Source organism: Equus caballus, chromosome 15 (assembly GCF_041296265.1).
Source record: "Equus caballus isolate H_3958 breed thoroughbred chromosome 15, TB-T2T, whole genome shotgun sequence".
In the NCBI taxonomy this organism is placed as follows: Eukaryota; Metazoa; Chordata; class Mammalia; order Perissodactyla; family Equidae; genus Equus; species Equus caballus.
The window spans coordinates 27,178,690-27,205,414 of NC_091698.1; the positions used below are offsets into that span (position 1 = coordinate 27,178,690).

Sequence of the window (26,725 nt, forward strand, 5' to 3'; positions counted from 1 at the left end):
CTCTGAGAGGCCACACCACCCAGCCGGAGCCTGGCCGACTACAGGTGGCTCCTGTCAGCTTCCTCACCATGCACAATGCCTACGGTCCATCTCTGTGCTCACGAGGCTTGGGGTGGCTTGTTTATAGAAGTGTGTGTGTAAAGAGTTGATTTTGTGGGGCTGGGCATGTGCTCGAGCTTGGGTGATGCTGTGAGGTCAAGGCCACCATGCTGCACAGACTCCTTTGAGCTCACTCCTGGGGTCTCTGCACATTGTCTGCAGAGGGCGTGGGCCGGCCACTTGTTTGTGTATCTGTGTGTCCGTGTGTATGTGAGTGTGTGTTGTGTGCATCTCCTGTATCTCTTTGTAGTGTGCCCATGTGTTACTAGAGTTAACAAACAAGTTTTACCACTTTTGCTCCAGCTACTGCAACTACAGCTGGCCTATCCCTGTGTTGGGTGACCCTGCCAAGAGCTGCCTTAAGTGACTGGGGTGTGGTTTGGGAGGTTGTGGGGAGAAGGCAGGGAGGGTGCTGCTGCCCTTGGTGGCTCTGTGCTTGCCTCTGCACCTCCTGCTGGCACTAAACACTAGCAAGGGGAGGTGGACTTCCTCAGGCTTGGCTTGAGCCCAGGCCCCTTGCCCTATGTCCCCCAGAAGGACAGGTAGAGCAAGAACCTCTCCCTCCCCCCTCCACTTTCTGCCTTCTCCCCTACAAGTGCTTTCCTTCCTGCCCCTCACCCTGCACCTTAGGGAGAGCCAAGCCCCGCAGGGCTGATGACCTTGGTCAGGCTGAGATTAGGAATGTTACAAGGAAACTGACTGGTTTGGGGAACAGAAAATGGATATTCAGGGCTCCTGAGTCCCTCCCTTGACTAGTCTGTGGTAGGTTCCTCCTGACTTCCTCCAAAATGAGGAACACGAGACATCTTTTGAAATAAACCTCAAAGAGATGACAGGAAGCTGACCCTAAGGGGAGACCTGTGACCAGCCGCATGTCACATCCACCTAAGTGGCCGCTGAGCCTCTTCAGAATGGTATCTGTGAGCTTCTGAAGGACAGGCAGGCCCAGGCCCAGGCCAGCTTTGTTTGGGTCTCAGGAATTCTGGCTTCTTTGCAGGTGTCTGATCAGGGCTTGAAGTGACCGAGTGAAGCTGGGGGGACAGCATGGATTCTTCAGTCAGCTTTGGTTCAAGCCAAGCTAGCTCACTAGCTTGAGTCCTCAGCAGTTTCTGTGCTTGCTCTCTGCCCACCCCCACCCCCAGGTCCAGTCCTCTTCAGGGCCCTGCAGGGGTCCCTCCCCTAGGTACAGTCCTTACCCCATACGGGGGACTCAGTTACTTTTCACCTAACACCCTACCTGGGCCTCTTTGTCCTTCAAGTCCTCCTGGACAGCTCTGTGACTGTCTTCTTCCCATCCTTACTTAGGAAAAAGTGATCTCTAGTGCCTGTCCCATCGTATTAGAACCCTGCCGTCCACGGCCTCATCAGCTGGCCCTACTTCGTCCATGTGGCTTTTCTCCTGCAAATCCAGCCACACCATTTGATTCTGAGCAGTGGAAGTCTTTCCCAGAAACCCTCCATTCTCAGGCCCGTGACTGTACTCCTGCTGTTCCTCCTTCCTGGCAATGCCTGGCCTGTCTCTCCTATCTTTGGATTCCCGTCTGTTCACCCCAACTTGTGGCTTGTCCACATGTTGCTTCACACACCTAAACAGAGTTGTCTTCAAAGACCGGGTCCAGAGTCCATCTCAACCACATCCCCCAGACTCCCATCGAAATGCCTTACCCTTCCCCACCTCCCCTGTACCCAGCCCCCCCGACTCTGCCTCTTCTCCCAGCCCTGAGTGTGGGTGGAAGAGCAGTGCCTTCAAAGAGCTGCGTCTGAGTGGCTTGGGCTCAGCTCTGCCAGGCCCCTGCTGGGGACTAGGAAGAGAGTGTGAGGTCCCTCACTTGCTGTCCTTAGTCTGGAAGAGCAGTTGCCAGGCAGACCACCACCTTTTCTGACCCTTCTTCCCTTTCTGTGCCAGGACTCTGTAGTGATGGAAACACAAATCCACATCTGAAAGGCCCTGGGACAGTTTGTTAGGCTCTGCTGGACCAGGGGCCAAGCTATATCATGAAGCCTCAGTGTTGCTCTCTGCATCTCTCGGCTCTGCCCCTTGGTGCATTCCCACACAGTCTTTCCCTGCCGGTTCTGAGAAACTCTGGGCTTACATCCTTTCCTTAGCAACCCTAACCAGGGAGCCAGGAAGAGCTGCTGTTTTAGAGTCCTAACCAGAGTCCTAGAGTTGAGTCTCATTGGCTTGGCTTGGGTCATGTGCTCATCCCTAAGCCAGTCGCATAGCCAGGCACACAGTGATTGGCTAGCCTAGGTCATATGTCTTCCCCTGGAGTCAGAGCTGAAGTCACCACTGTGGAACAACATGGCCTGAGTTTGGGTGATAGAAGGCTGGGACACCCTGACAAAGGAGGGGGCAGGATCCTGAGCACCTGGAAACCTTAGACGTCCAGGGCATACCCCTGGTCTTCAGCCATGGCAGTGGCCCTACACTCTGATATCCGTGGGAAGTGTAAGAAGGGCAGTGTCTCCCAGGCTCCAGCCATGCCAACATGCCAGGAGACAATTCAGCAAGTAAGATAAGAAAGAGAAGGGAGGAAGCCATTGCTTTTGAGGAAATGGCTTTTGAGGAAGCCTCTGCTCTGTGCTGAGCCCCTGGAGATGCCCGTGCCAAGCTCCTGGCTGGTTTCAGTGGCTCCTCCAGCACTGACACCCATGTCCTGATGTGCACATGCACACCCAGTTGTAGATTCTCAAACATATACACCGAGAATCTCGTCCCTCTCTGGACAACCAGCAGAGCTGAGTTTCCGGTCCACATCCCCCCAGGGTCAGGGTCTCTAGTCCCAGCTGGAGGAGCAGGAAGAGCCAGCCAGTCCCCTCCTGTCATCTTCCCCACCCCCCAGGGCCAGCAGGAAGCCAGAAAGGAAGGGTGGGCTGGGTGGGAGCACTGTACAAGGGTTTGCCTACAGCCCCTTGGTTCCTCCCAGCAGCAGACATGGGAATGGGTCAGATGCTCTGAGATAACCTCCCTGCAGCAGATCCACAGGAACAGAAAGCCCACAGCCTTCCTGCTTTTGTCCCAACTCCATCTCTTTCCCACCTCGGCCCCACTGTGCTATGGCCTACTTGTCCCGTCGTATGCCCAGTAGCAATAGCAGGGGCCAGGGCTGCTCGGGGTATAATCCCAAATTCGGGTTAGAGCTTAAAAGAGAATCCTTCTGTCTCTTGTGAGTGAGTTCCAGATCTCAGGTCTCTGAACTCACTTTCTCTGGGCAGCTAGAAGTGTAGGTGAGGGGCTCATCTTCTGAGGAATCTGAAGAGGTGGACACAAGCTGGAGCCCCGAGGTCCTCCAGCAGCCTTGGCAGAGACGTCCCACCTCTTCACCCAGCAGGGGCCCTGAGAGCCTCTTTCCAGGCAGTGGCTGTTCCCAGCACCTGAGCCAGAAGTCCTGTTTCTGTCCAGATGCTGCCAGCCTGTCTCCCATCACCCTTAGCTGGCCTCATCTCGGCTCCATGTTTAGGGCTCCACCCACCCCTGCATCCAGGCAGGCACTTTCATTTACAGAATGGAGGGTCCGGCCTCACAAACCCAGGGCTGAGTCTGACAGGCCCCCCCTGTGGCATCTGCTCCCTGACCGCTCTGCCCCATGGTCTCTCTGCCCTGTGCCTTCAGGAACCCTGGGCAGGAAGAGGTGCTGGGTCACGCCTCATTTCCTAGTGAGCAGTCGTAGGTCCTCGTCATTTCCTTCTTACTAGGACTTATGGCTGATGACCTGTCCTGGTTGGAGTCACTTCCAGACCCAGCTTTCCTTTGGGCACAGCCCTCTGCTTCCTGCTTTAGTGCCTACCCCAGCCAAGCTCAGGGAGTGGAACCTTGGAGCAGGGCCCGCATGGGCAAGAGAAGTAGGTCATGCAGTTTGCTCATGGGGGGCAAGGAAGAAATAGTGCCCAGAGATGATGGCAGGTGCCACACTCAGGACGGGTCCAGGCAGGGTTCACCTAGGAAAATGCGTCCCCTCTCATCGTGTGTTCTGGTGGACACCTAGCCAGGCAAGCTTCAGCTCTCTCACCAGGCTGAGGCTCTTGGTCTTGGCCCGCAAGTAGCCCTACCTCAGGATTACTCATCCCTGCTGATTTTGGTTGCTACTTGCCCTGCCTGTGGTGGAGTACCTAGACCATGCCCTTGGGGCTCAGGCTTGGGACCCAGGAGCAGCCTACCCTCTCCCTCCCTGTCCTGCCTCCCCTTGGGCTCTTGTTGTGCAATGCAGGGGGATGTCACAGTGTGACATTCCCTTTAGGAAACACACACACGCATGCACCCACACACATGCATGGGGAGCTTGTCCAGCTAAAGAAAGAGAGTACACATGTCTGCTTCAGACCTAAGCCTTCTTGGAGATGGGCATGCTGTCAGCGGACCTCACTAAGCTCAGCTCTATCTGCTGATAGCGGGGCTCACCAGGCCCTCTCTGCCAGTCCCGCTGGGTCAGGGCACTGTGAAGTGGTGCTATGGATTTATGTTTAATTAAAAGAAGAAGGAAAGAAAGAAAGAAAAAGGATTCATCGGGCCCAGCTCTAGCATCCAGTCTGAAGTATGTCAAGGTGGACCAGCTCAGCTTCAGTCTTTCCCGGACTCCGTTGGTTCTAGAGTTGACCTCCAGCACATGTGCATGTAGCTAAGTGTCTCAGAGGAACAGGCCCCCTGAGAGGACCCACACATGGCAGTGATGGGACCCATGGCAGAATTCTCCTCCTGGGGTCAATTGTCAGGCTAGGCTGTACCTCCAGACTCTAGATGGGGCTGAGAGCAACCCAGCCAGATGGTGACTGAACTCAGGTCCCTGGGGCAGCCACCACCCGGAGCCTGTGGGCAAGGAGAGGTGAAACCAAAGGAGCTGCTCTGGGGTCCTGACATTCCAGGCAGGGAACCCAGGACCAGTAGGATCCAAGGCCAGCTTCCTGAGTGGGAGCTGGGGACACCTGCAGAGTGCGCCCCTGGGCCCCAGCAGCCTGGCTGGGAGGGCCGTGTCCTCTGGGTCAGTCTCTGTCCTCCTCAGCAGCTGTTCCTGGGTCAGCCGTGGTTCTTCCTCCGCTCCCCAGCCCCCACAGCAGCTGCCCCAGAGCCTGGCTGGACCTGCTCCCACCGGATCCTCCTGCCAGTGGCAAGATCTACCGTCCCCACCCAGCCTGGCAGCCTGCAGGGAAAGGGCTTGGTTTGAAGACTCGCCTGGGGGAAGACTGGATTCTTGGTCGTGACCGGAGATGGGAGAAACCAAAGTGTTCTGGCCAGAGCGTGGGGCTTCCTGGGAGATCCTCTCCCTCCTCTTTTCTGCCCTTTTTTAGCATAAATAACCCAGGCCACAGCCTGCTTCCTTGGCATTAGCTAGAGGGGAATTTTCTAAAGGATGAAGTTCTTGGGAAATGCCTACCCTTTTTCCCTTTCGTCTTATGACGAAAGTGCTGCAAATGAAGACTTGGCTGGTGGTTCCTGGGGTCAGAACTAGCTGGACCAGACCAAGGAGACATTGACCTTCCCGTCCCCCTTCCCCCACACAGTGGGTGACAAGCCCCGTTGGCTGTCTCCTGTCTCTCACCCTTGTCGTCCTTCCCCAGGGAGAGGACGGGGCCCGCTTTAAGGCTCTAGAGCTAAGAAGGAGGCATCCTAACAGAACTTCTCTGAAAAGTCGGCCTGCCAAACTCGGGGGAGAGACCCAGAAAATGGAAGCTGCAGGCCTTGCTGGCCGCAGTGGCAGGGGACAACCCCGTCTTGTCGGCATTGGGTTCGGGCACGTCTGTTCCTTGCCCTCAGACTCTGCCTCTCCCCACGTAGTTGACTGAGGTTTCCCTGCCCCCATTTCCCATGGAGGCTTCTCAGCCTCGGCTCACACCGAGTGAGGGAGGTACTGGGTGGCCTGAGCTGGCAAAGCCCCATTTTTCAGACAAGATCCTGAAGGCTGGACAAGCATCGCCCCCTACTTAAGGAGTGCCTCTGCACTGCTCCTTAACCCTGAAGCAGCCCTGACTCCCCCCCTCCCTCCCCCTACACACGCCCCTAGGGACTTGGAAGGGGCCTCAGGCCTGTGGAAGGACCATCTTGCACTTCCAGCTGGGGAGGAAATGGGAGCAGGCAGGGGGCTTGGGCATTGACAACCCCCAGCCAGTTCTTGAAAGGAAAGACAGAGCCCCATGTCTCCGTGGTGCCAGCCAGGACAGGAACAGGCTTGCTAAGTTCAGGAGTTGGTCACGGCGCAACTGGAGCAGGAAACGCAGCTCTCACACCTTGCTGTTTACTTTGTGTCCTATGGGAACAGGTCAGCTCTCGCCCACCCCTGCTGGCACTCCTGGGCCCGCCTCTGGTCTCCCAGAATCCACCAGGATTTTCAGAGGAAGGAGACTCAGGTTCAGCCCCCTCCTAGCTGCAGAGCCCCAGTTTCTGTGAATGTTTGCTTCTGACCTTCATAAAAACAGGGCAGGGGAGAGGAGCCTAGGGGCTGGGGGCGAGGGTGAGGTTCAGAAGAAGCCGTACATGCGCCCTGTGCAACCCGCTGTCCCTTTGTCTGGACCAGATCAGACCCTCTGTCACCTCTCCTCCACTCTGAGACTGCAGGTGTCAGGAAGTGAGGGGAGGAGGCGGGGCTGGGCACTTCTTATGCCAATGGTGAAGCCTTTTTTCCAGAAGTACAACTACTACCAAGTAAGACTACTGCTGTCTTTGTCATGATTTCTGACCCCAGGTGGACCTTTATTCCCTTAAGTTGGCTCAGAGTCTTCCTTAAAGGGCCTCCCCTCACCTAGGAGTTGGCTCCAGGGATCACCCTCACATGCAAAGAAAAATGCATCCTCTCTCCTACCTGGTAGAGGGCAGGGATCCCCCCACCTTTGGAAAATCAGCTTATAATATGTTGTTAACAGGGCTTTTCTTCAGAACTGTTTCCTTCTTCCTATTCCTGCCCCCCACCCACCAAAACAAACACATTCAGAATCATTTTCCTGGGATTTTCCCTCCAGATTCAGTTATGGGAATCAGCATAAGGACGAAGTTGTGAAACGGTACTTGCGCATAGTCCCAGTGCTTTTTCTCCCATAAATCTCCACTGCAGTTTTCCTCCAGGGAATTCCTCAGATCCTAGGCTCACCCCCACCACGCCTCCCTCCTAGGAGGATAAACTCTGCAGGGGAAGGAGGGGTGTGAGGGGGCGGGGAGCCCAACACCCCTGGGACCGGGACTGGCCTCTGCACCCATCCCAGGGTGGCTCCGAGGTCCGTTTTAGCCCTGGGCCTTGTACACAGCACAGGGGCCTCTGAAATGCAAAGGCGTCCAACTGGGCCCCAGGCAGAGGAAGAGCCTGGGAAATATCTACAAGTGAAAGGTCTGAGGGCGCCCCCTTTCTTTCCCTCTCTGCCCCACCCCCCAGGCTTTCACACCCACCCCCTATAGACGGGCCCCTTTCCCAGCCATCCTCTGACCTACTGATAGCTCCACCACCCTTGGAGATTTTCTTTGGCATCTCCTGCCACCTCACCATCAGCTTGTTCAACACCCTCTCAAAAAGGGGTGTTGGTCCTGGGAGCTCTGCTGCTTGTCAAGGTCATGTCCCGCTCCCTTGCCCTGCACCCACCCCAAACGCAACTAGACTCAGTCAGTTATAAATGGCATGGTCTTGTTAAAAATTAATTTTTAAAAACTTTCATTGTATTCTGATTATAGGAGTAAAGCGCACACATTGTAGAGAAACGATCTTAAAAAGAAAAAAAAAAGATGAAGAAGGATGTCCTATAATCCTTTCTCTCAGCCAGAGCTGCATTTTCCCTCTGGTGTATTCCATCCCAACCGATTCTATCACCTGCTTCTCCCAGGCGCCCCCAGTCTGTCCCTGACATCCCAGCCTGCCTGCTCGAGATCCTTGAGTGGCCTCCTCGGCCCACAGTCCAGACCCTCTGCTGCCAGCCCTGTCCTCAGGGCACCCCTTCCCTTCCCCCTGCTCCAGCCTAGCCAGCCACCTGGCGGTCAGTCCCCCAGCATGCCCTGCCTCTGTTTCTTGCATCAGCCCTGGGATCTGTCTGGTTTTGTAATCTCCACCCCAGCCCCGCCCCCACAGGGCCACCTTCACCTGAAATTCCACTGTTCCTTTGAGGCCTGGTTTAGCGTAGTCACTTCCTCCCTGAAGCCATCTGAGTTGCACTCCACCACCACCCCCCCCCCCAAAAACCTAGAAGGACCCTTTCTTCTTTTGGTCCATGGGGAAGCTGAGATTCAGTATTTGTTGACCCAGTGATTGCCTTTCTGAAGTGTCTTTCTCCCTGTAATGTCTGAGTGTTTGTGGCTGTGTCTTAGTCAAGGTACAGTGTCTGGCACACAGGCCTGAACCTGCTTTATGAGGGGAGGTGTGAGCCATTGCCAGGACTGCAGACTTTGGAAGGAGTTCTGAATGCTGTGGCCCTCTCTAGAGCAGGGCCAGGCTGGGGAAGGGGAACCTGTGGGAAGCAGCAGCTTGCTAGCCAGCCAGCCCACTGGGGGACTCGGGCACAGGCACAGGCGGCTGCAGGACCTGGCAGGGGGAGCTGGCTCAGAGAAGCTGCATCTTCCCCAGCCCAGGCAGCACGCCTGGAGGCACACCCTGTGGGCCCCCCAGCTGTCCCCACTGCGTCTTCTCTGTGCCTGCGGTGTGCAGTGCTGCTCACCTGGCCAGCCAGTGGGGTCAGGGCACCTTGGGCCTCAGCTGTTGTGCTAAAGAACAGGCTGAGTTCTGGGCAGGGCAGGTGCTGCTGGGGGAGGGGCAGGTGGCCCCCATCCTCAGGATTTTGCACCATGGTATTTGAGTTCAAGAAGACAGTATTCCATAGTGCCAAGTCTAGGACCCTCAGAAATGGTTCTTGCTTCTGTCCTAAGGAGGCTGCTGGGTCTGTGCAAAGAGGCGGCCGCTGTTTCTGGGGCACTGCCTGGTGCTCTAAGAGGGGAGGATGATAAGTAAGGGCAGGGGAAGTGGGGGGATGGGGGAGCCTTGGGCTGGTTCTAAGCTCCAACTGTGTTATCACCATGCTTGCGCACTGCGGGCCTGCCTCTCCCATCCCAGCTCAGCCTCAGGGCTGGTTATCTGCCCTGGGCACGATGATGGGGTTGTTTCCTGCCACCCGCCCCATCTTAGACATAAGGAGTCTGAAGGGGATGGGCAGCAGGCTCCTCTGAGTGGGGGAGGGGCATGCCCACAGGCAGGAGTTGAGAGTGCCAGGAGCAGGCTGTGTTCACATTAGAGCCTCGCGTGTCTTTGGGGTGCTCCCTGTACCTTGCTTTCTCTGCACAGCAGGTGAATGTCCCATAAATGAATGGGCACCAACAGAGTCCAAGGGCACCTTGGGATCAAACCATTCTCTGATCAGATGGAATTGGCCTTTGTCCTGTTTTCACCCCTCAGGGTATCCATCCGGCAAGAGTGAGGGTATGAACCGATGGGTAAGGTGCACAGATGCTCAACCCAAACTGTTTCCATCAGCCTCCCTCTCGTCGCCTCCCTCCTCATGTGAACAAGGTTTCCTTGTGCAGAGAGGGCTGCACATCTATCTGTGCAGGTGGTGTCCCATGAGGGGTGAACTGGGCACCCATGGGCCACATCCCACCATAGAGGATAGTGGCACCCGGTCACAGGGCCACAGGCACGGGTGCCTCAGGGAGCAGAGACCACTGACACTGAGCAGAGGTCAGAGTGAACAGGCCCCTCCCCACAACCAGCTTTCTCTGCTGGCACCCCAGGACAAGGCTGGGTGACAGAGTGGGTTTCTGGATGGCAGACATTTCTTCTTTTCCTGAAGGAAGGGAGGATAGTCATTCATCAGAGGGAGAGCTCTGAGTGAGTGGGCCCAGAGCCCTCCTTTAACATTTTGGAAACTGTCGCCCTCGGCCCACTGGGCCTGAGCACAAGGAATCTGGAAATTAAGGAGTTAGGGAAGCCTGTCTCTCTGTGCTCTCTCTCCAGGTCTGCTACCTGTGCCACAGCCTCCTGACACTGGCCGAGGTGGTGGTCAGCTGCCAGGACATTACTCCAGAGCAATGGGTGAGTCTCCCATGCGGCTGGCCTGGAGCCCAGCTGCTGTCAGGAACTGCAAAGAATGGGAGACTGAGAAAGAGGCAGGCCTAGGGAGCCAGGCCTCTTCCTTCCCCCACCATCCCAAGAGTGCTCCCTGGGGATACTGACCCGAGCCCCCGGCAGGTGCCCTGTCCCTCTCCTCCCTTTCCTGGTTGACTTCTGAGCAGCCACTCAACTGTGTCCCTCTTTTTCTCTGACTTGTTCTCCCTCCTCCCTGACTATGGATGTGCCTGGCCTGTGTCATACCCTCCCCCTCGCTCACCTCTGCAGGGGGAGCTGCAGCTGCTGTGCATGCAGTTGGACCGCCACATCAGCACCCATATCCGGGAGAGCCCCCAGGCCATGCACCGGACCAAACTCAAGGATCTGGCTGTCCAGACCTACATCCGCTGGCAGGAGCTGCTGACCCACTGCCAGCCCCAGGTGGTGCCCCCCTCAAGCCCCCAGACTTGGGAGGGGAGGGAAGTGGTCAGGCGGCTGACCAGCAACAACAGCGAGTCCACCCCAACTACAGCTGCTGAGCTCCTGGCTGGGAGATGGGTGGAGAGGGCAGTGTGGGGGAGGGTGGAGACGCCTCAGAGGACCTTCATCATCCTTATCAAGAGTCCAGTGCCTAGTGTGGGGATGTGGTGAGTGGGCTACAGAGAGGCCGACTTCTGAGCAAATGCAAAGAAAAACTTCATCCTGGAGAGGGAAGAGCCTGGGCCAGAGTACCAGTTTGTTGTGAGCAGTGCCAGGAAGGGACACCAGAGGCACCAGCTGTCCACCCTCTGCCTGCTTGTCCTGCAGCCCTGAGGCTGGGCTCCTGCTCTGCTAGGAGAAACGCTCCCAGGCTGCCCTAGTCCCTCCAATTTCTTGAGCAATAACCTCCACACACCTAATTTTCTCAGATTCTCTAGGTAATAATATTCATAGCTAATATTTATTGAATGAAGACCCTTTTCTCCATGAATCCACATAACCCCCATGGGGCAGGTATAGTTATGATCCCATTTTACAGATGAACAAGCTAACCAAAGTCACTGAGAGGTTAAATAGCTTGCCCCATCACACCCGCAGCATGTAAATGTCAGAACCAAGGCACAGAGCCAGCCTGACTCCAGGCCTGCAGACTTAAGCATCGTCCAGTCCCTACTCTGGCAGCCTCCCTTCTGGCCTCGGTCCCTCCAGCAGGCAGTACCAGCTGGCTTAGGGGCCCTCCCCTCCCCCAGCCCCCAACCCTTGATGGAGACAGCTGGGTCTGGTGAGAACTGTTTCTCCACCCACCCTCCCAGTGCTCCATGGCTCCAACTTGCCTTTCCTCCGACTTCTCCCTGCCTGTCCTTCCCTCTATAACCTCTGACTTGGGGCTGACACATCAGCCACAGGCTGTGGCTTGGGTCTCAGATTTCACAAGTCTCTGAGAAAGCTGGGGAGCAAACCTCACCCTCAATCCCCAAGGAACTAGATCACACTGGTCTCTGGTGGGAAACAAGGTGTTTGTCATGAAAAGAAAGAGAAGTGATTCGTGGCCTGGTCCAGCCAGGGGGCAGGCCCCACCTTCCTTTCACACCGCCGCCCTGGGCCTGCGAGCAGTGAGTAGAGGGAACCCAGGCAAGGCTGTGGTCAAGTGGCCTGTGGACCTGCCGTGTCCTTGCCTGCACTGTGAGCCTCAGGACTCTCGTTGCTCAGCACCTGGCGTAGAGGAGGCCAGTAGTGGATGATGAATGGATGCTGGAGAGTTGGGGAGCCTCAGGGTGCTGGGCACCAGCCGGGCCTAGCTATCGGCTTCTGTTTCCCTTCTTGCCACAGGCCCAGTACTTCAGCCCCTGGAAAGACATCTAATGGAGCAGGGCAGGGGGCCCAGGGCTATTGGCTCTGGCAGGAAGTGAACAGGGCCCAGGGAACTGGAGGAAGCGAAGAATGGACACCAGAGGAGGACCAGTCTGACGAAGCAAGAGCTGCCTGCCCCATTGCCCTGACCCTGCCGGGCGAGGGGTCCCTGTGTCTCTGCCTGGCCCACCCTCAGCTCTGCTTCCGCTCCCAGCCGTCTCCTCTTCCCCCGAGGCCTTTGTCTCCGCAGCTCTGGTTTCCCTGGGCCTCCCCACCCTCCCTCCTCTCTCTCTGTCACTAATGTGAAGTTTCTTTGTGCATACTAAAGTCTTATTTCAGTGTCAGTGGTTTAGAAGATTTCCTTCAATCCCTATCCTGAGGGCTCATGCCCAGCATCCAGTTTCCTGACATCTCTGCTTGAGCTTTGCCGTTCTCACCTCCGACAGCCCAGCCTTGTGTCTGGGTCTTCGGCCCCGCCCCCTGCAGCAGAGGGCTGTTTGTAAATCCTGAGGAAGAGCAGTTGGTTACTCCTGTGGCCCCAGAGCTGTCAGAAACCCAGGGAGCAGGGATGGGGAACATTTGTTTGGACCCGGTCTGGGACCACTCCCCACTGGCTGCCTCCACCGGGGAGGATCTACAGAATGAGATGGTGGATCAGGGCTGTAATTACACTTAATTCAGTTTATTGTTGAGCTCTGAAATCAACTCCCCAGATTTAGGAGTGAGGGGGTGGTGCCAAAAGACAATTCCAGTTACTGCTTTTGCTTTCCCTCAGCCTTACCCAAGATGAGTGTTGTGGGCCCTGATCCCTGATGGGGTGCTGGATGTCTCTGACCTGCCCACCTTGGGAAGTGAGTGGGCCCTGTGTACCCTGAGGAGATCCCTGGCATCCACTTTCTCTCTCTGCCCACTCCTCCAACCCTGAGAATCCATTTCCAGTCTCTGGCCCCTCCTGACTCTTTCTGGGTTGGGGTGGGGTTTTGCAGGGCCATAAGAGATAACAAGAAGTAGCAGAGGATGGCCTGTGCCCACTCCTCAGCTCAACCCGAGTGTCCACCAGTGGAGCTTCGCCATGGCTAGTGCTTGTGACTTCCTCTGTGTGTGTGTCCCTCTCCTTTGTACTTTCATGCCACAGGGCTCAGGGTCAGGCGGGATAACTAGGAGAGCAATTCCCACCAAATAAAGGACCTTCAGGCCAAGGGGCTCAGTTTGCAGACTTGAAATGTAGCCTGTCACTTCCTGGGGCTGCCTCCCTTGCTGGGTCCCCAGAATGCTCAGAGCCAGGGGCATCTATAATTCAGAAGGCACGAGCCCATGGCAGAGTGCTGGGTGCCGTATGGGACGTCTCCCTGCCTCCCAGCCTCTGCCAAGTGAGAGGTGGAACCCTCTGCCGGGGTGACTTGGATGCCCAGGTGACTTGCCTGAGAGTTCTGGTTTCCGTTGCTGGCTACATCACAGGCCTCCTTGGCCAGGGCACCACTGAGGCCCCAGCGGCCTCAGGTGGGCCTGAGATCCTCTGATAAGAATGGGAGGTTCTGGAGAGCCAGCCTCCTTCACGTTCCCTCAGGGCTGCCCCAGCTTCTGACACTGCACATCCTGACAGTTACTCCTCAGCTATTCAGTTTGCTCTGGAAACCTGGAAATCACCTTTGAAATTTCCCTTCTTTGTTCTCACTGCCAAGGGCAGAGAGGGAGTAGGGAGGCATGAGAGGCTGAACAGGGAGTTTCCAGTTCTCGAAGCTGCCCCTACTTCTCTGAGAAGGGGATCCAGCGGTCCATCAGCGTAGACATCTGGAGCATTTCTACTCAGGTCTGGATCTTGTTCACTGCCTCTCCTCCCCTGCTCCCCAAACACGCTCATCCCCAAGGAGAAATCGATACTAAGGAGAGAGGAGGTGTTGGTGACAACTTAGTCCCTCCAGAGACCTGGCTGTAACCTGAGCAGAGGTGTGCACTTTGAGGTCACCCAAGGGCACACAGTATCCCCTGGGACATGTAATAGGCCCTCTCTGGAACTGGCTGGGAGCTGACCAGATCTTCTAAAACTAGTCTGGGACCAGTGAGAGACTCAGCCTCCTCCGGGCCAAGAGTTCCACACTGGTGCTGGCGACTTCACCACTTGCCCTTTCCAGATCCCTGAGCCCCTGGGGAAAGGCGGAGGGACATCCTGGTTGAAGCCGCTGGAAAAGCAGCATCCGGGGCTGTGGTGACGGATGCTTTCCTGCTTCCTTTGGTGATGGTGGCAGGGAGGGGCTGGGAAGGGAAAGGCTTCCCAGGTGGGTGGCTTTGATAACTCTCTTTTAGGAGGAAGTAGAGAGAGGAAGTCCTTTTCCTATGGCCCCACTCACCTCAGTCCCCAAGCCCTCAGAAAGATCTCTGAAGGGTGGCTGACCCAGGCTTTCTCATTTCCCCTCTGTGGGTTGTCAGCAGCTCCTGGCTCCCTTGGGAGTTGGCCAGGCAATGTTGACTAGAGAGCTCCAGGATGAACCCTGGGCTCTGTCCTGTCAGAAAGCTGCCTCAGAGCTGGGGGGCAAGGAGCTCAGCTGAGAGGCACCATGACACATGACCAGTGTGGAGGACCAGGGGGGGCCTTGCTTTTCAAGTCAGACTCCTGGGCCCATCTCTGAGGGCTGGCCTGAGCTGCCAGTGCATTCTTAGAGAACCCCAGAAGGCAATGAGTACTTCTCTGTCCCTCCTTGAGTTGGGTACAAGTGGTTGAACGAATGGGGCAAGTAGGTGGGCCTGCCAAGGCCTGAGATCTGAATGGTGGGTACCTTCCATGGAATATGCCAGACAGGCCCCAGGGAGATTGATAGGTACGTGAGCCTCTTTTTTTTTTTTTTTTTGGTATTAGTAACTTTTTTTTCTTAATTTAAGACCCAGGAATCCTCATTTTCTACCAGTTGTGTTTCTATTAAAAGCTATGAATCATGAGCAAGTAGTCATGCAGGAAACTTATCCCCTACCCACCTACCCGTGGAAAAGGGCAGTGCACCGCCAGAAATGGGCAAAGGCAGAAAAAGGAGGGAAGAGGGGCTGCAGTCTTGTCTTTGAGGAGTGTTTAGGAGGGAAGGGCTCCCGGCGTCAGTCAGCAGGAATGGAGAAGCCTGCCCTGAGGTTCAGAAGACTGTCCCCGCCAGTGAAACCAAACCAGCTTTTGAAACTTTCCACTGGGGCCATCTTGCAGGTGGAGCCAGGAGCTCAAGTCTCTGCCTGGTAACCCTCACACCTAGTGGGGTGGGAGGGGTGGGGGGGAGGTAAGACTTGAAGGTGAGGAAAAACAGCAGAAAATGCAGTGTTTTAGGCCTAAAACTTGTCAGGAGACACTGTCACTTAGTGGAAAGACAGAATTGGGAGTCCCAAGACCTGATTTAACATTCTGACCTTGCTAATTATCTCCTTGACTTTGGGCAGATTGCTTAATCTTTTCTCTATAAAATGGGAGAAACAATACCTACTTTTTAAAGGGTGGTCATGAGGGTGGAGTGAGAAAGTGTACGTGAAGGCAGGTTGCAAAGTCTAAAGCACAGAGCAAAGGGGAAGGGTGTTTGCGCATCAGTTCACCTGTGCTTAGACACGGGCTCTAACCTGGACAGGGGTCCCAACACCGCCTCCCTCCCTCCCTTTAGTGCCAGCTCTGTGCTGTTGGTAATTGACTTGTCCCCTATCGGTGGCATCTCCAAGGCCACAGCTTTTTTCTGGTGAAAAGGAGCTGGGAATTGTGGCTTTGGCCAGCGAGGGAGAAGGGGCCTTTATGTGTATCAGCAAAGACCCAATTGTTACTGAATCCAAACTGGGCTGCTTTTCCCAACTATCTCCACTACTCTTCTGGGCTCCACTTGTCAGATGCCAAGTTTTAACCCAGAACAAAAGCTCCTGTCGGGACTGATTTATAATCCAGATCTGCTGACAGGCCCTAAAGTGTTCCTCCCCTCCATGACTGCACTGGGCTGAAAGTTACCACCGAAGCCTCAGGGCCCAAGTCTCTGCACCTCTGCCCTTTGCACCCAGCCAGGAGGTGGCATCTGTCCCCAGGTGCTGATGGGACAACCTGCCTGGGGTTCCTCTGTCCACCTGCCCAGCTCCGAGAACCGGCTGGCAAGGAGGCCACTCCAGCACCCCCAGGGGGCAAGAGCTACAAGTTACTTCTAGGAGCAGCCCGTGGGCGGAGGCTGGGGGATCTGAAGGTGGTGGTTCTCCTGGCTCCCCTCAGCCCCTTTCATCTGAACATCAGGGCTCATGTCACTTGTTATTCAGCCTTCTAGTGGCACCAGGAGCCATTTCCTGGGGGTAGGCTCTGTGCAACCGGAGTGGAGGGCTGTCTTCACAGCAGCTGGGCAAAGGGCACTGAGCAGGGTCCCTCTGCCTGGAGCGTGAGAAACAAGTGGCAAACTGCCCCGGAGCCTAGGGGGTCTTCTTGGCTGGTGAGGCCCGTTCCAGTCTGACTGTAGGGGCCACTGGGCGTTGGGGCCAAGAAACGAAGCAGAATTTGGAGCCAAAAGACAGACCACTCTGGTCTGCCCGAAGAGAAGCCTCGCTTTCCCCTGCGCCCCAAGGTGGCTTGCCCGCGTTCGTTCCTGTCGCCGCAGCGTGGGGAGCCCCTCAGCCCCATTCCCGAGCCCGGCCGCTCAGCCTGCGGTTGGCCTTGGGGACATTTCAGAGACCGGGTGAGTCCGATTCCCCCATGGCGATGCCTGGAGTCCCTCCCCCGCCCCACCTCCTGGCGCTGTGGCGCAGACCGCGACTGCGAGGCGCGGGGAGGCAGGGCACGGGCAGGGGCGGGGGTCCGAGCCCCGGGCCGGGGAGAGGGGGGGCCGGCGGGTCGCAGCGGGTCGCAGCCCCCTCCTGGGCGGGCCTTAGCGTCCCGCCCCCGGCCTCCGCTAGACCCCCCCGCCTGACGTCAGGGGGAGGGGGCGGAGAGCGGCAGCCGCGGTGGAGAAAGAGCCGGCGCCCGCCCCGGTGGCGCGGGGAGCCCGAGCCCAGGGGCGCCGAGCCGAGCCGAGCCGGGCCCGAGGGGCGGTGGCAGAGGGGCAGCGGCGGAGGAGGGCGGGCGCGCGCGGGCGGGCGGCGGCGCGCGGGTAGGGGCGGACCGTGGTCGGAGGCGAACGCGAGGGCGGCGCCCAGGGATTCAAGCCGCGAAGAAGAGGTGAGTGAGGGCAGGGCTGCGCGGGGCCGGAGCCCTGGGGCTCCGGGGCGGCCGCTTTGTCCCCCGACTCGGGCAGGGGCCGTCGCAGGCGCGAGGGCCAGGGTCTAGGGGTGCAGGGAGCGGCAGCGGGGGGAAGCTGTCCTCCCGAGATCCTTCGTGCGCCCCTCGCGGGCTGCCTCGCGGGGGCTCAGGAACGAGGCGAGCAGTGCCGGCAGCCTTAGGGTCCGGAGGCGCGGACCAGTCAGGGGAGCGGGGCTGAGGGGAGTGGGGGGGGGTCCCACGGCTGTCCGGTCGGCGGCTGGAATCCTCTCTGGGTCCCTGAACTGCCCCCGCTCCCACACCTCCGACGGAAAGTTTGGGGCGGGCTGGGACTGAGGCTGATGTTGTGGGATCGGATTTCCCTGCCGCGGCCCCTCGCTGGCCCGCTCGGCCGGCTTGGCCCGCTGAGGAGGCAGCTGGTCCTGGAAAGCCTGCTCCCGACCTGAGCCGGGCCGCCCGAGCCGGCTGGAGCGCTCGCCCTGCGGCCGCGGGAGCGCCGTCCGCGGCCCGCCGCTTGGCGTGGGCCAGGGTGGGGGTCGCACCACCTGGGTCTCGCACTCCTCCATCCCCACCCCGGGGCTGCCCCTGTTTCCCCCGTCCTGGGAGGGGTTGGGGGTGGGGGCACCGCTGTGCGGGCAGATCCTCGGAGCGCGCCGCGGGGTCCGGCCGGGGCCTGGGGTAAGGGGCAGAGGCAGGGCTGGGGGTGTGTTGGGGACGGGTGGGGAGGGGAACGTGTCCCCAGCCCCCCGCCCTTCCCGCGCTGGGGTACGAGGCCGACAGGGGGCGTCCGCAGGCCGGGCTCCACCACGCTCCCAGCGCCGCCGCTTTGTTTGCATTCAAATCCCCGGAGCTGGGGGAGGGGAGAACCCGGGGGACCAGGATCGGGGTCCTGGCGGGGACCCTTTGTTTTGGGGTGAGCAGGTCCCCAGCTTCGGTGTCTCTGTGCCCAACATCGGAGGGCTAGAGCAGTGGAAATTAACCCAGAGGGCCTGGCCTGGCCTCGCCAAGGTCCCAGGGGCGCAATCCCTGAGTTGGGAAGGTTCGTCAGACCCCGAGGGAGCACAGCAGGCGCCCGCCCTGCGCGGGGCAGCCCCCACGGCCCAAGAGGAAGCCCTCTTGGACTCTCCGCCCGGTCCTCACTGTCCCCCTCCCCCACCTGGGAGCGCCGCGGGGAGAACCCTGGTTAGAGCGGAGCCGCCTCTGTTGTCCCACCGCCCTCAGCCCGAGGGCTAGTGTCTCCTAGGAGGCTTTGCGAGGAACAGGATGAGGCCCCGGTCATTTCCACGCCCATCCCACCCACTTCCTGCCTCCCTTCTTGGGCAACAAAGGGGCCTCGGGAAGCTGGGCCCCTTCAGCTCCCGGCCCCACTTCGGCTCTGCTGATGTGAAACGGGGTTTTGGGCTCTGCCCGGCTATTGTCTGCGCCGGGGGAGGGGAGGGGCTGGGGCCGGGACCCCCCGCACGCCTGCTGCACCAGGTACCCCCTGGGGGAGGCTTTTCCAACCGCCCACATGCCCCCTCACCCTGTTAAGGGGTTTGCGTCGCAGAATTAGGTCTTGGGGCAGGCTGGAGCCCCAGTGGGGCCAGGTCCTGCCTCCAGAGGTTATTTTAAGAAATCCTCGAATCAGTCAGGCCTGAGCATGGGGGAGGGGGTCCTCTTTTTATTTTCTTGAACAACTTCCTGTTGGAGAGAGGGAGTGGGGAGGGCCTGGAGGCCAGAGAGCGTTTCTTGGAGTGTCCGCTCCTCCAGCTGATTCAGTTCGTCTCCTTCCCCTCAGGGAGACCCCATGGTCCTTTGGAGGCTATGGAGGTGTGGGAGGGGACTAGGTCTCTGCTCCAAGGAGCGGCAGCGGGGAATCCATGGGGCCTCCTGGGGAGGCCTGATCAGATCTTCTGTCCTGTCAGTGCCTCCTGGCATGGGCTTTGTGGGCCCCCTTCCGGTCCGTTTGCTCTGGCTGTGATTCTGACCTTTTCTTTTCCCCCAGCAGGGCAGCTGGCCTGGAGCTCAGAGCCGGGGGTGTGCCATGGCCCCACACTGGGCTGTCTGGCTGCTGACAGTGGGGCTGTGGGGCCTGGGCATTGGGGCTGAGGTGTGGTGGAACCTGGTGCCCCGGAAGACAGTATCTTCTGGGGGTGAGTGCCTGATGTCATGAGGGGAAAGACCAGTGTGGGACATGGGAGGCCAGGAGGGACTGCTGGGGGAGGCGGGATGCTAAGAAATTGCCCCCTAGACTGTGCCAGCTTTATTCTGTCAGGCTCAAGGCCCACCAATGTGACCTGGCTTTCTAAGAAATGTGAGTGGCCCCAGGGACCCAGAACTGGTAGTCCAGGTCAGGACCTGGATATCCCTCCTTCTGACGCTTAGGGCCCAGCTGCCCCTGTTATGCAAGGGAGAGATCATTCTGCATTGCTCTCCCCATGCCTCTTCCGGAATTATCACTAGCACTGAGAGCCCAGAGAGAAACCTGAGCCAGAATAGGCATAAAGTGAAGGGTGTCACCTTCCCCCCAGCAATACTTTCTAGTTCTCTGTCCCCAGGAGCCCCCTTATCAACTGTAACAGACCCCCTCTGCTGCCCTGGCACTCGGGGCCTTTGGGGCCCTGGATGGGTGGGTGTGTGTGCACGTGCTCATGTTGGGGGACAGTGCACCTGACAGCCCTTCTTGTGTGTATGCACCTGTGTGCAGAGGTGATGTCAGGTGTTTGTATCATCCATGTGCTCTGGGGACCTAGGATGAGCTCACCTCCCACAGGCTCCACTCAGGTGCTAATGAAGCCCTCCCTTGCTGGCCTGTGTCTGGGCCCCTCCTTGGCTCCAAAGACTAACGATGATTTAGGGGGACCCTGAGGACAAGTCAGCAGCTATTTTAGGGGCTGACATAGGAATCCTGAGACTATATGAATGTTGTAGTGCCCTGCATGGTGAATGGCAGCAAGGCTTCCCAGCCATCTCTGGTCCCCAGCCTCTAGTTTCCACTGACTTTCCAGGCCTGGCCTCCCAGTCATGACTCCATCTCCTGCCATCCCTGCTCGTCGCAGCGGCCAGCTGTGCTTGTGCCTGTGGCAGCCTGGATTTGGGTCCTGCTAGAGGGAAGGGTTTCCTAAGACAAAACACTCACACATTCTGAATGTCCTTCCAAGCTGTATCAGGGGCTGGGGCCTGGCTGGACCCCGATGTGGGTGATGGGCAGCAAAGCAAAGACGGAAGCAGCAGCTGAGGAAGCTGGAAGGGGAAGTGCCCGGCTCTGCAGCCAGAGGTGCTGCTGACCCTGAGAGTGAGAGCCATCAGTCTGATGGCTTCCTCTGGCCGGAAGCTGTGGCCGAGATATCCTTCCTTCCTCCTCACCAGCCCAGATTTGCCTCCTCCTGGGCTGGGAAAGGCCAAAGAGGCCTGGAGGGAGTTGTCGGCAAAAGGCTATTCAGAAAATGCCCTTTATTGCCAGTCAGGGGGCTTGGCTGACATCTGCTTGTGGGGTACTGGCTCTAATGTGGGGAACGGGTGATTAGGCTCAGGAGACCATTGTACAGAGCAAGGCTGACTCTGGGGTGAGGGGCCTGGAGCCCCAGGAAGGCCCACCCATCCACAGCACTGCTCATTCCCACCTTGTCCCTGCAGAGCTGGCCACAGTGGTGCGGCGCTTCTCCCAAACGGGCATCCAGGATTTCCTGACGCTGACCCTGACCGAACCGACCGGGCTCCTGTACGTGGGGGCCCGGGAGGCCCTGTTTGCCTTCAGCGAGGAGGCTCTGGAGCTGCAAGGAGTGGTGAGAGGTGGGGGAGTGGGAGGTATACAGGCAGGGTAGAGAGGCAGGACCCAGAGGGGCTCCGCTTGGTCAAGCTGTCCCCCTAGCCCAGCTGCCCCAGTCCCATTCTCCTCCCCCTGTGGGAATCTTCCTCATCTCCAGGACCCACCCTTGGCAGAGTGAGCATGTTGCTTTCCCCATGCCTGGGGGACTCACTGAATTCTGCTGCATTGGGGCGGTTTGGGGCTTCTGTCCTCAGCTGAAATAAGTGCCTAGAGAATCGGGACCGTGTGTTCTCACTTGGTGTCCCCATGTTGCTGCCATAGGCCATGTTTGTGGCACATGCCCAACAGTCTGTAGCTGTGACGTTGCTCATGTGCCCCCTCCCTGTCCCCAGATCTCGTGGGAGGCACCAGCTGAGAAGAAGGCCGAGTGTATCCAGAAAGGGAAGAGTAACCAGGTGGGTGCTCAGGACACTGTCTGGATCGCCAGAGCCCCTGGTGCCTCCCGCTGACCAGGCCTCATGGCACACGCTGTCTCCCCAGCGCTCACTCCATCTGTCCCAATGCTAGTCTGGGTCCTGCTCTTGGTCCTTGTGTCCCTATGTCCCAGGCTCTCATCCTTTAACTGGATGCCTTTCTCTTCCCAGACGGAATGTTTCAACTTCATCCGCTTCCTGCAGCCATACAACACGTCCCACCTGTACGTCTGCGGCACCTACGCCTTCCAGCCCAAGTGCGCCTACATCGTGAGTGCTCCTCCTCGCCCCTCAGCCCTGTCCTCGCCCCTCTCTGTACCCCTGGGCCCTTCCGCATCTCAGGCTTGTCGTCTCTTCCCTGCCCCAGGACATGCTCACCTTCACTTTGGAGCGCGGAGAGTTTGAGGATGGGAAGGGGAAGTGCCCCTATGACCCAGCTAAGGGCCACACTGGCCTCCTTGTGGGTGAGTGGCTGTCCCCATTGCAGGCTGGGGGAGGTGCCCAGGACTTGTTGGTGCTGTGGGGCCATGTGGCTGGAGTGCATCTTCACCTCACGTCTGGCCTGGCTGACCCTCTGTCTCCCACAGACGGCGAGCTGTACTCGGCCACGCTCAACAACTTCCTGGGCACGGAGCCTGTTATCCTGCGTAACATGGGGCCCCACCACTCCATGAAGACGGAGTACCTGGCCTTCTGGCTCAACGGTGAGCCCCGAGGAGCTGGCCGGGGGCCTGGGGGAGCTGAGGGTGGGAGGCACCGCAGGGCCTCGCTCTGCTAACCCTCCCCCGCTTCCCTTAGAACCTCACTTTGTAGGCTCGGCCTACATTCCAGAGAGTGTGGGCAGCTTCACGGGGGACGATGACAAGGTCTACTTCTTCTTCAGTGAGCGAGCAGTGGAGTACGACTGCTACGCGGAGCAGGTGGTGGCTCGTGTAGCCCGCGTCTGCAAGGTACAGAATCCCGCGGTGGGGAGCCCTGGGAGCCCTGCTGGCCTGGCAGAGCTGACCGGCAGCGTCCCCTTGCCATCTGCCAGGGAGACATGGGGGGTGCGCGGACCCTGCAGCGGAAGTGGACCACGTTCCTGAAGGCGCGGCTGGTGTGCTCAGCCCCCGACCGGCAGCTCTACTTCAACCAGCTGCAGGCGCTGCACACCCTGCAGGATACCTCTTGGCACAACACCACCTTCTTTGGGGTTTTTCAGGCACGATGGTGAGTTGGCCAGGAATCCTTGGGGGTGGGGAGGAGCAGCTGTGCGGGTTTAGGGATGGTTTATGGGTGCAGGCCTCGGAGAAGTCCCAGTGGTCAGTTGTCCGGAAGCCAAGGAAGATGTTGGCACCTTCCCCTCTTCAGAGCTCCCTGCAGGAGGTGGGCAGTGTCCCATGCACTTCAGAGCTGCCATCACATTGTTGTGCACATGGCTGCTTTGGGCTGGGCCCTGCCTTCCTGCTTTGTGTCCTGAGCTGGGCTAAAGGGGGCACTAGGCCTGACCCTTGGGGTCCCTCCCTTGCTGTGATAGGGGCGATGTGGACCTGTCAGCAGTCTGCGAGTACCAGTTAGAAGAGATCCAGAGGGTGTTCGAAGGTCCCTACAAGGAGTACCGCGAGCAGGCCCAGAAGTGGGGCCGCTATACCGACCCAGTCCCCAGCCCGCGGCCCGGCTCGGTGAGTGCTCGGGGCAGGGGTGCGCTCCTGCCCTCAGCTCCAGTGCCATTCCCACTGGGCTGACAGCTCTCCCCACTCAACCCAGTGCATCAACAACTGGCACCGGCGCCACGGCTACACCAGTTCTCTGGAGCTGCCTGACAACACCCTCAACTTCATCAAGAAGCACCCGCTGATGGAGGAGCAGGTGGGGCCTCGGTGGGGCCGGCCCCTGCTCGTGAAGAAGGACACCAACTTCACCCACCTCGTAGCTGACCGGGTTACGGGGCTTGACGGAGCCACCTATACCGTGCTGTTCATTGGCACAGGTGGGCACGTGGGCACGGCTGCTGGAGGCTGGGTGAAAGCCTGTGTGCCCAGGGCAGGGAGATCTGGAAATGCCCCAGGGTCCTGGCGCCCTCCCATTTACATCTGTCTTGCCCCACCCCCACAGGCGATGGCTGGCTGCTCAAGGCCGTAAGCCTGGGGCCCTGGGTCCACCTGATCGAGGAGCTGCAGGTGTTTGACCAGGAGCCGGTGGAAAGCCTGGTCCTGTCCCGGAGCAAGGTAGTAATCGGGCCCCACACACTGCTGTCCCTGAGCCTTCTCTAGTCTGGTGCTTGGTCACTGCAGGGGTGGGAGGCACGAGCACACCTCGTGGAGCTTGGGGCCGGTTCCAGGAAACACAGTGCTAACGGAATCTGCACTCATAGGCGTTATGTATAGCCAGGTCCCTGCGGGGCTGCCTTCCCAGATTTGGGCCCTGGCAGCTGCTCTGCACACCTCCTTCAGACCCCTCGAGGTTGTACGATGCCTCTGCTACCTACATCCTCTTCCCAGAGGGTGCCGCCGTCGGCCGGGCCTCAGGCTGCACTTGTTCACGATGCCAGCTTTCCTACCAGGCCCCCACTGCCCCCTACCGCCTTCTTGTCCTCCTGGATCAGCAGGGATCTGGTGGGGGATCTGTTGAGATGCGAGTGCTGCTTGCATCTTACTCTCGTGCAGTCCTCTTCTGGCCTGTTTGTGGCACCCTGAACTTTCGTGGGCTCCCCTTTTACCAACTGCTGTGGCTCAGATTATTCCCCAGAACATGGAATAATGGCAGAAAGAAAGTCTGTGGTTGAAGAAACACACAGATTGGCAACCGCCATTCAAACAGGAAAACACCTTATGCTGTGCTGATGCTATTGTGAGGGCTGGCGGGCCTTGCGGAAAACGGACTTCCTGCACTATTTATACTGTGCTGGAGTTGTGTGTGTGTGTGAGTGTGTGTGAGTGTGAATGAGCGTGATTATACTTCTCGGCCTCACAGTTCTGCTGTTCTTTCTAATAAGGTCACGTCTCTAAGGTGCTTAAGATCGGGTCTGGATTGCAGTAAGCCCTCCCTGCGTGCCTGGGTCCTTAGAGTTTGCTCCTCAGAATGGTGGCACTGCCCTCCTCCTCCCTTTGGCCCCGACTGTCCCAGTGCTCCCCGCAGCACTCCAGCTGTCCCGGCCTGGTCCTGGCCTGGCTGACCCTCCCTTCTGCCCCACTTCTCTGGCAGAAGCTGCTCTTTACGGGCTCGCGCTCTCAGCTGGTCCAGCTGCCCCTGGCTGACTGCATGAAGTACCGCTCCTGTGCAGACTGCGTCCTTGCTCGGGACCCCTACTGTGCCTGGAGCGTCAACACCAGCCATTGTGTGGCCGTGGGTGGCCACTCTGGGTGAGTGGGGCTCTGCCCGGGCTGGGACCAGGAGGGGAGAGCCGGGATGCTGACCAACTCTGCCTGCTCCTCCAGAGCCCTGCTGATCCAGCATGTGACAGTCTCAGACACCTCGGGCATCTGTAACTTCCGTGGCACTAAGAAAGGTAAGCCATCATTTTTGTCCCCCTCCCAGTGGCCTGGGCCCTGGGCCAGAGCTAGAATACCTGCATCAGCACCCCTTGGCCCCGGGTCTCCTGTCCTGACTCTGCTCTCTCTCCTCTCTGCTGCTGCAGTCAGGCTCACACCCAAAAACATCACAGTGGTGGCAGGCACAGACCTGGTGCTGCCGTGCCGCCTCTCTTCCAACCTCGCCCACGCCCGCTGGACCTTCGGGGGCCGGGACTTGCCTGCGGAACAGCCTGGCTCCTTCCTCTATGATGCCCGACTACAGGCCCTGGTCGTGATGGCAGCCCAGCCCCGCCATGCTGGGGCCTACCACTGTTTTTCGGAGGAGCAGGGGGCACGGCTGGCTGCAGAAGGCTACCTGGTGGCTGTGGTGGCAGGCCCATCGGTGACCCTGGAGGCCCGGGCACCCCTGGAAAACCTGGGGTTGGTGTGGCTGGCTGTGGTGGCCCTGGGGGCCGTGTGCCTGGTGCTGCTGCTGCTGGTTTTGTCACTGCGCCGGCGGCTGCGGGAGGAACTGGAGAAAGGTGCCAAGGCAGCAGAGAGGACCCTGGTGTACCCTCTGGAGCTGCCCAAGGAGCCCACCAGTCCCCCCTTCCGGCCCGGCCCCGAAACCGACGAGAAACTCTGGGATCCTGTTGGCTACTACTACTCCGACGGCTCCCTCAAGATCGTGCCTGGACACGCCCGGTGCCAGCCTGGGGGTGGGCCCCCTTCTCCGCCTCCGGGCATCCCCGGCCAGCCCCTGCCTTCTCCAACTCGGCTTCACCTGGGGGGTGGGCGGAACTCAAATGCCAACGGTTATGTGCGCTTACAACTGGGGGGCGAGGACCGGGGAGGGCTCGGGCACCCCCTGCCTGAGCTCGCCGACGAACTGAGGCGCAAGCTGCAGCAGCGCCAGCCTCTGCCAGACTCCAACCCCGAGGAGTCCTCGGTATGAGGGGAGCCCCACTGCAAAGGTGGGCGCGGCGCGGGAGGTGCAGCTCCTCCGTTTGCACAGGCACCAGCTACCTCAGGGACATGGCGCGGGCACCTGCTCTGCCTGGGACAGACCCTGCCCAGCACCCGCCCGGCCATGAGGACCTGCTCTGCTCAGCACGGGCACTGCCACTTGGTGTGGCTCACCAGGGCACCAGCCTCACAGAAGGCATCTTCCTCCTCTGTGAGGGGCTGTGAATCACAGACACATGGGACCCCAGCAGCCAAAACTTTTCAAGGCAGAAGTTGGAGATGTGGGTGTGTTTGTGTGTCTTTGTGTGTGTGTGTGCACGTGCATCTGTGTGCATGTGACATAGTCTTCCTTTCGGTCCAGTCTCCCCTTGGAGAAGTGGCTGTGTGTCTGTGTGTCTGATGTGGTCTTCCTTTCTGTCAAGTCTTCCCTTGGCCTGGGGTCCTCCTGGTGAGTCTTTGGAGCTATGAAGGGGAAGGGGTCGTCTCACTTTGCCTCTCCTACCCCCCTGTCCCAGTGTGGGGCAGCAATGTACATATGGGGGTGGGCTGGGCAGGGTGCTGTGTGCCCCTTTTTGGGGGAGTGAAGGGCTCTGGGGTGGGCCTAGTCCTGCTCCTAGGGCTGTGAATGTTTCAGGGTGGGGGGAGGGAGATGAAGCCTCCTGTGTGTTTGGGGGGAAGGGTGGGGGGGCCTCCCACTTGGCTCTGGGGTTCAGTGGTATTTTATACTTGTCCTCCATTACTGGGCTGGGAAAGGTTGTGTGGGGGAGGGGGAGGGAGGAGAGAGGGTGGGCACGCTGCAGATGTCGCACATCCTCTCCCAGCCCTAGGAGGAGGGCTCCTAACAGTGTAACTTATTGTGTCCCCGCGTATTTATTTGTTGTAAATATTTGAGTATTTTTATATTGACAAATAAAATGGAAAAAATTAAA

At 58.7% G+C, this 26,725-nt stretch overlaps 2 protein-coding genes across 7 annotated transcripts in view; both read left to right on the top strand.

Annotated features, from left to right (window-relative positions):
* Positions 1–12,277, top strand: part of FAM178B (family with sequence similarity 178 member B) — a 101,027-nt gene extending 88,750 nt beyond the window's left edge. For all 5 annotated transcript variants that reach the window (XM_023618627.2, XM_023618629.2, XM_023618628.2 and 2 more), the window contains 3 exons: positions 10,011–10,088; positions 10,392–10,544; positions 11,913–12,277. In XM_023618627.2, coding sequence (XP_023474395.1) covers positions 10,011–10,088; positions 10,392–10,544; positions 11,913–11,945 — 264 coding nt within the window. In that variant the 3' untranslated portion in view covers positions 11,946–12,277. The remainder of the gene's footprint in view (positions 1–10,010; positions 10,089–10,391; positions 10,545–11,912) is intronic.
* A 4,563-nt stretch (positions 12,278–16,840) lies between these two features.
* SEMA4C (semaphorin 4C) lies at positions 16,841–26,725 on the top strand. 2 transcript variants are annotated; one of them, XM_023618625.2, is made up of 15 exons: positions 16,841–17,079; positions 19,103–19,250; positions 20,734–20,882; positions 21,259–21,321; positions 21,511–21,609; positions 21,707–21,803; positions 21,927–22,043; positions 22,138–22,289; positions 22,373–22,548; positions 22,856–23,000; positions 23,086–23,308; positions 23,434–23,546; positions 24,523–24,680; positions 24,756–24,826; positions 24,956–26,725. In XM_023618625.2, the coding sequence occupies exons 2-15, from the start codon at positions 19,142–19,144 to the stop codon at positions 25,783–25,785; spliced, it is 2,502 nt and encodes an 833-aa protein (XP_023474393.1). In that variant the 5' UTR covers positions 16,841–17,079; positions 19,103–19,141; the 3' UTR covers positions 25,786–26,725. The 2 variants fall into 2 exon arrangements, with proteins under 2 accessions (XP_023474393.1, XP_023474394.1); XM_023618626.2 differs by having other exon boundaries at positions 19,106–19,250.

What these genes read in the sequence shown, in the direction of transcription:
- SEMA4C (XM_023618625.2), top strand. Translation starts at nt 19,142, where the DNA reads ATGGCCCCACACTGGGCTGTCTGGCTGCTGACAGTGGGGCTGTGGGGC. An exon ending in AGAAAGGGAAGAGTAACCAG is followed by an intron (nt 21,322 to 21,510) that starts GTGGGTGCTCAG and finishes TTCTCTTCCCAG; the next exon opens with ACGGAATGTTTCAACTTCAT. An exon ending in CTTCCGTGGCACTAAGAAAG is followed by an intron (nt 24,827 to 24,955) that starts GTAAGCCATCAT and finishes CTGCTGCTGCAG; the next exon opens with TCAGGCTCACACCCAAAAAC.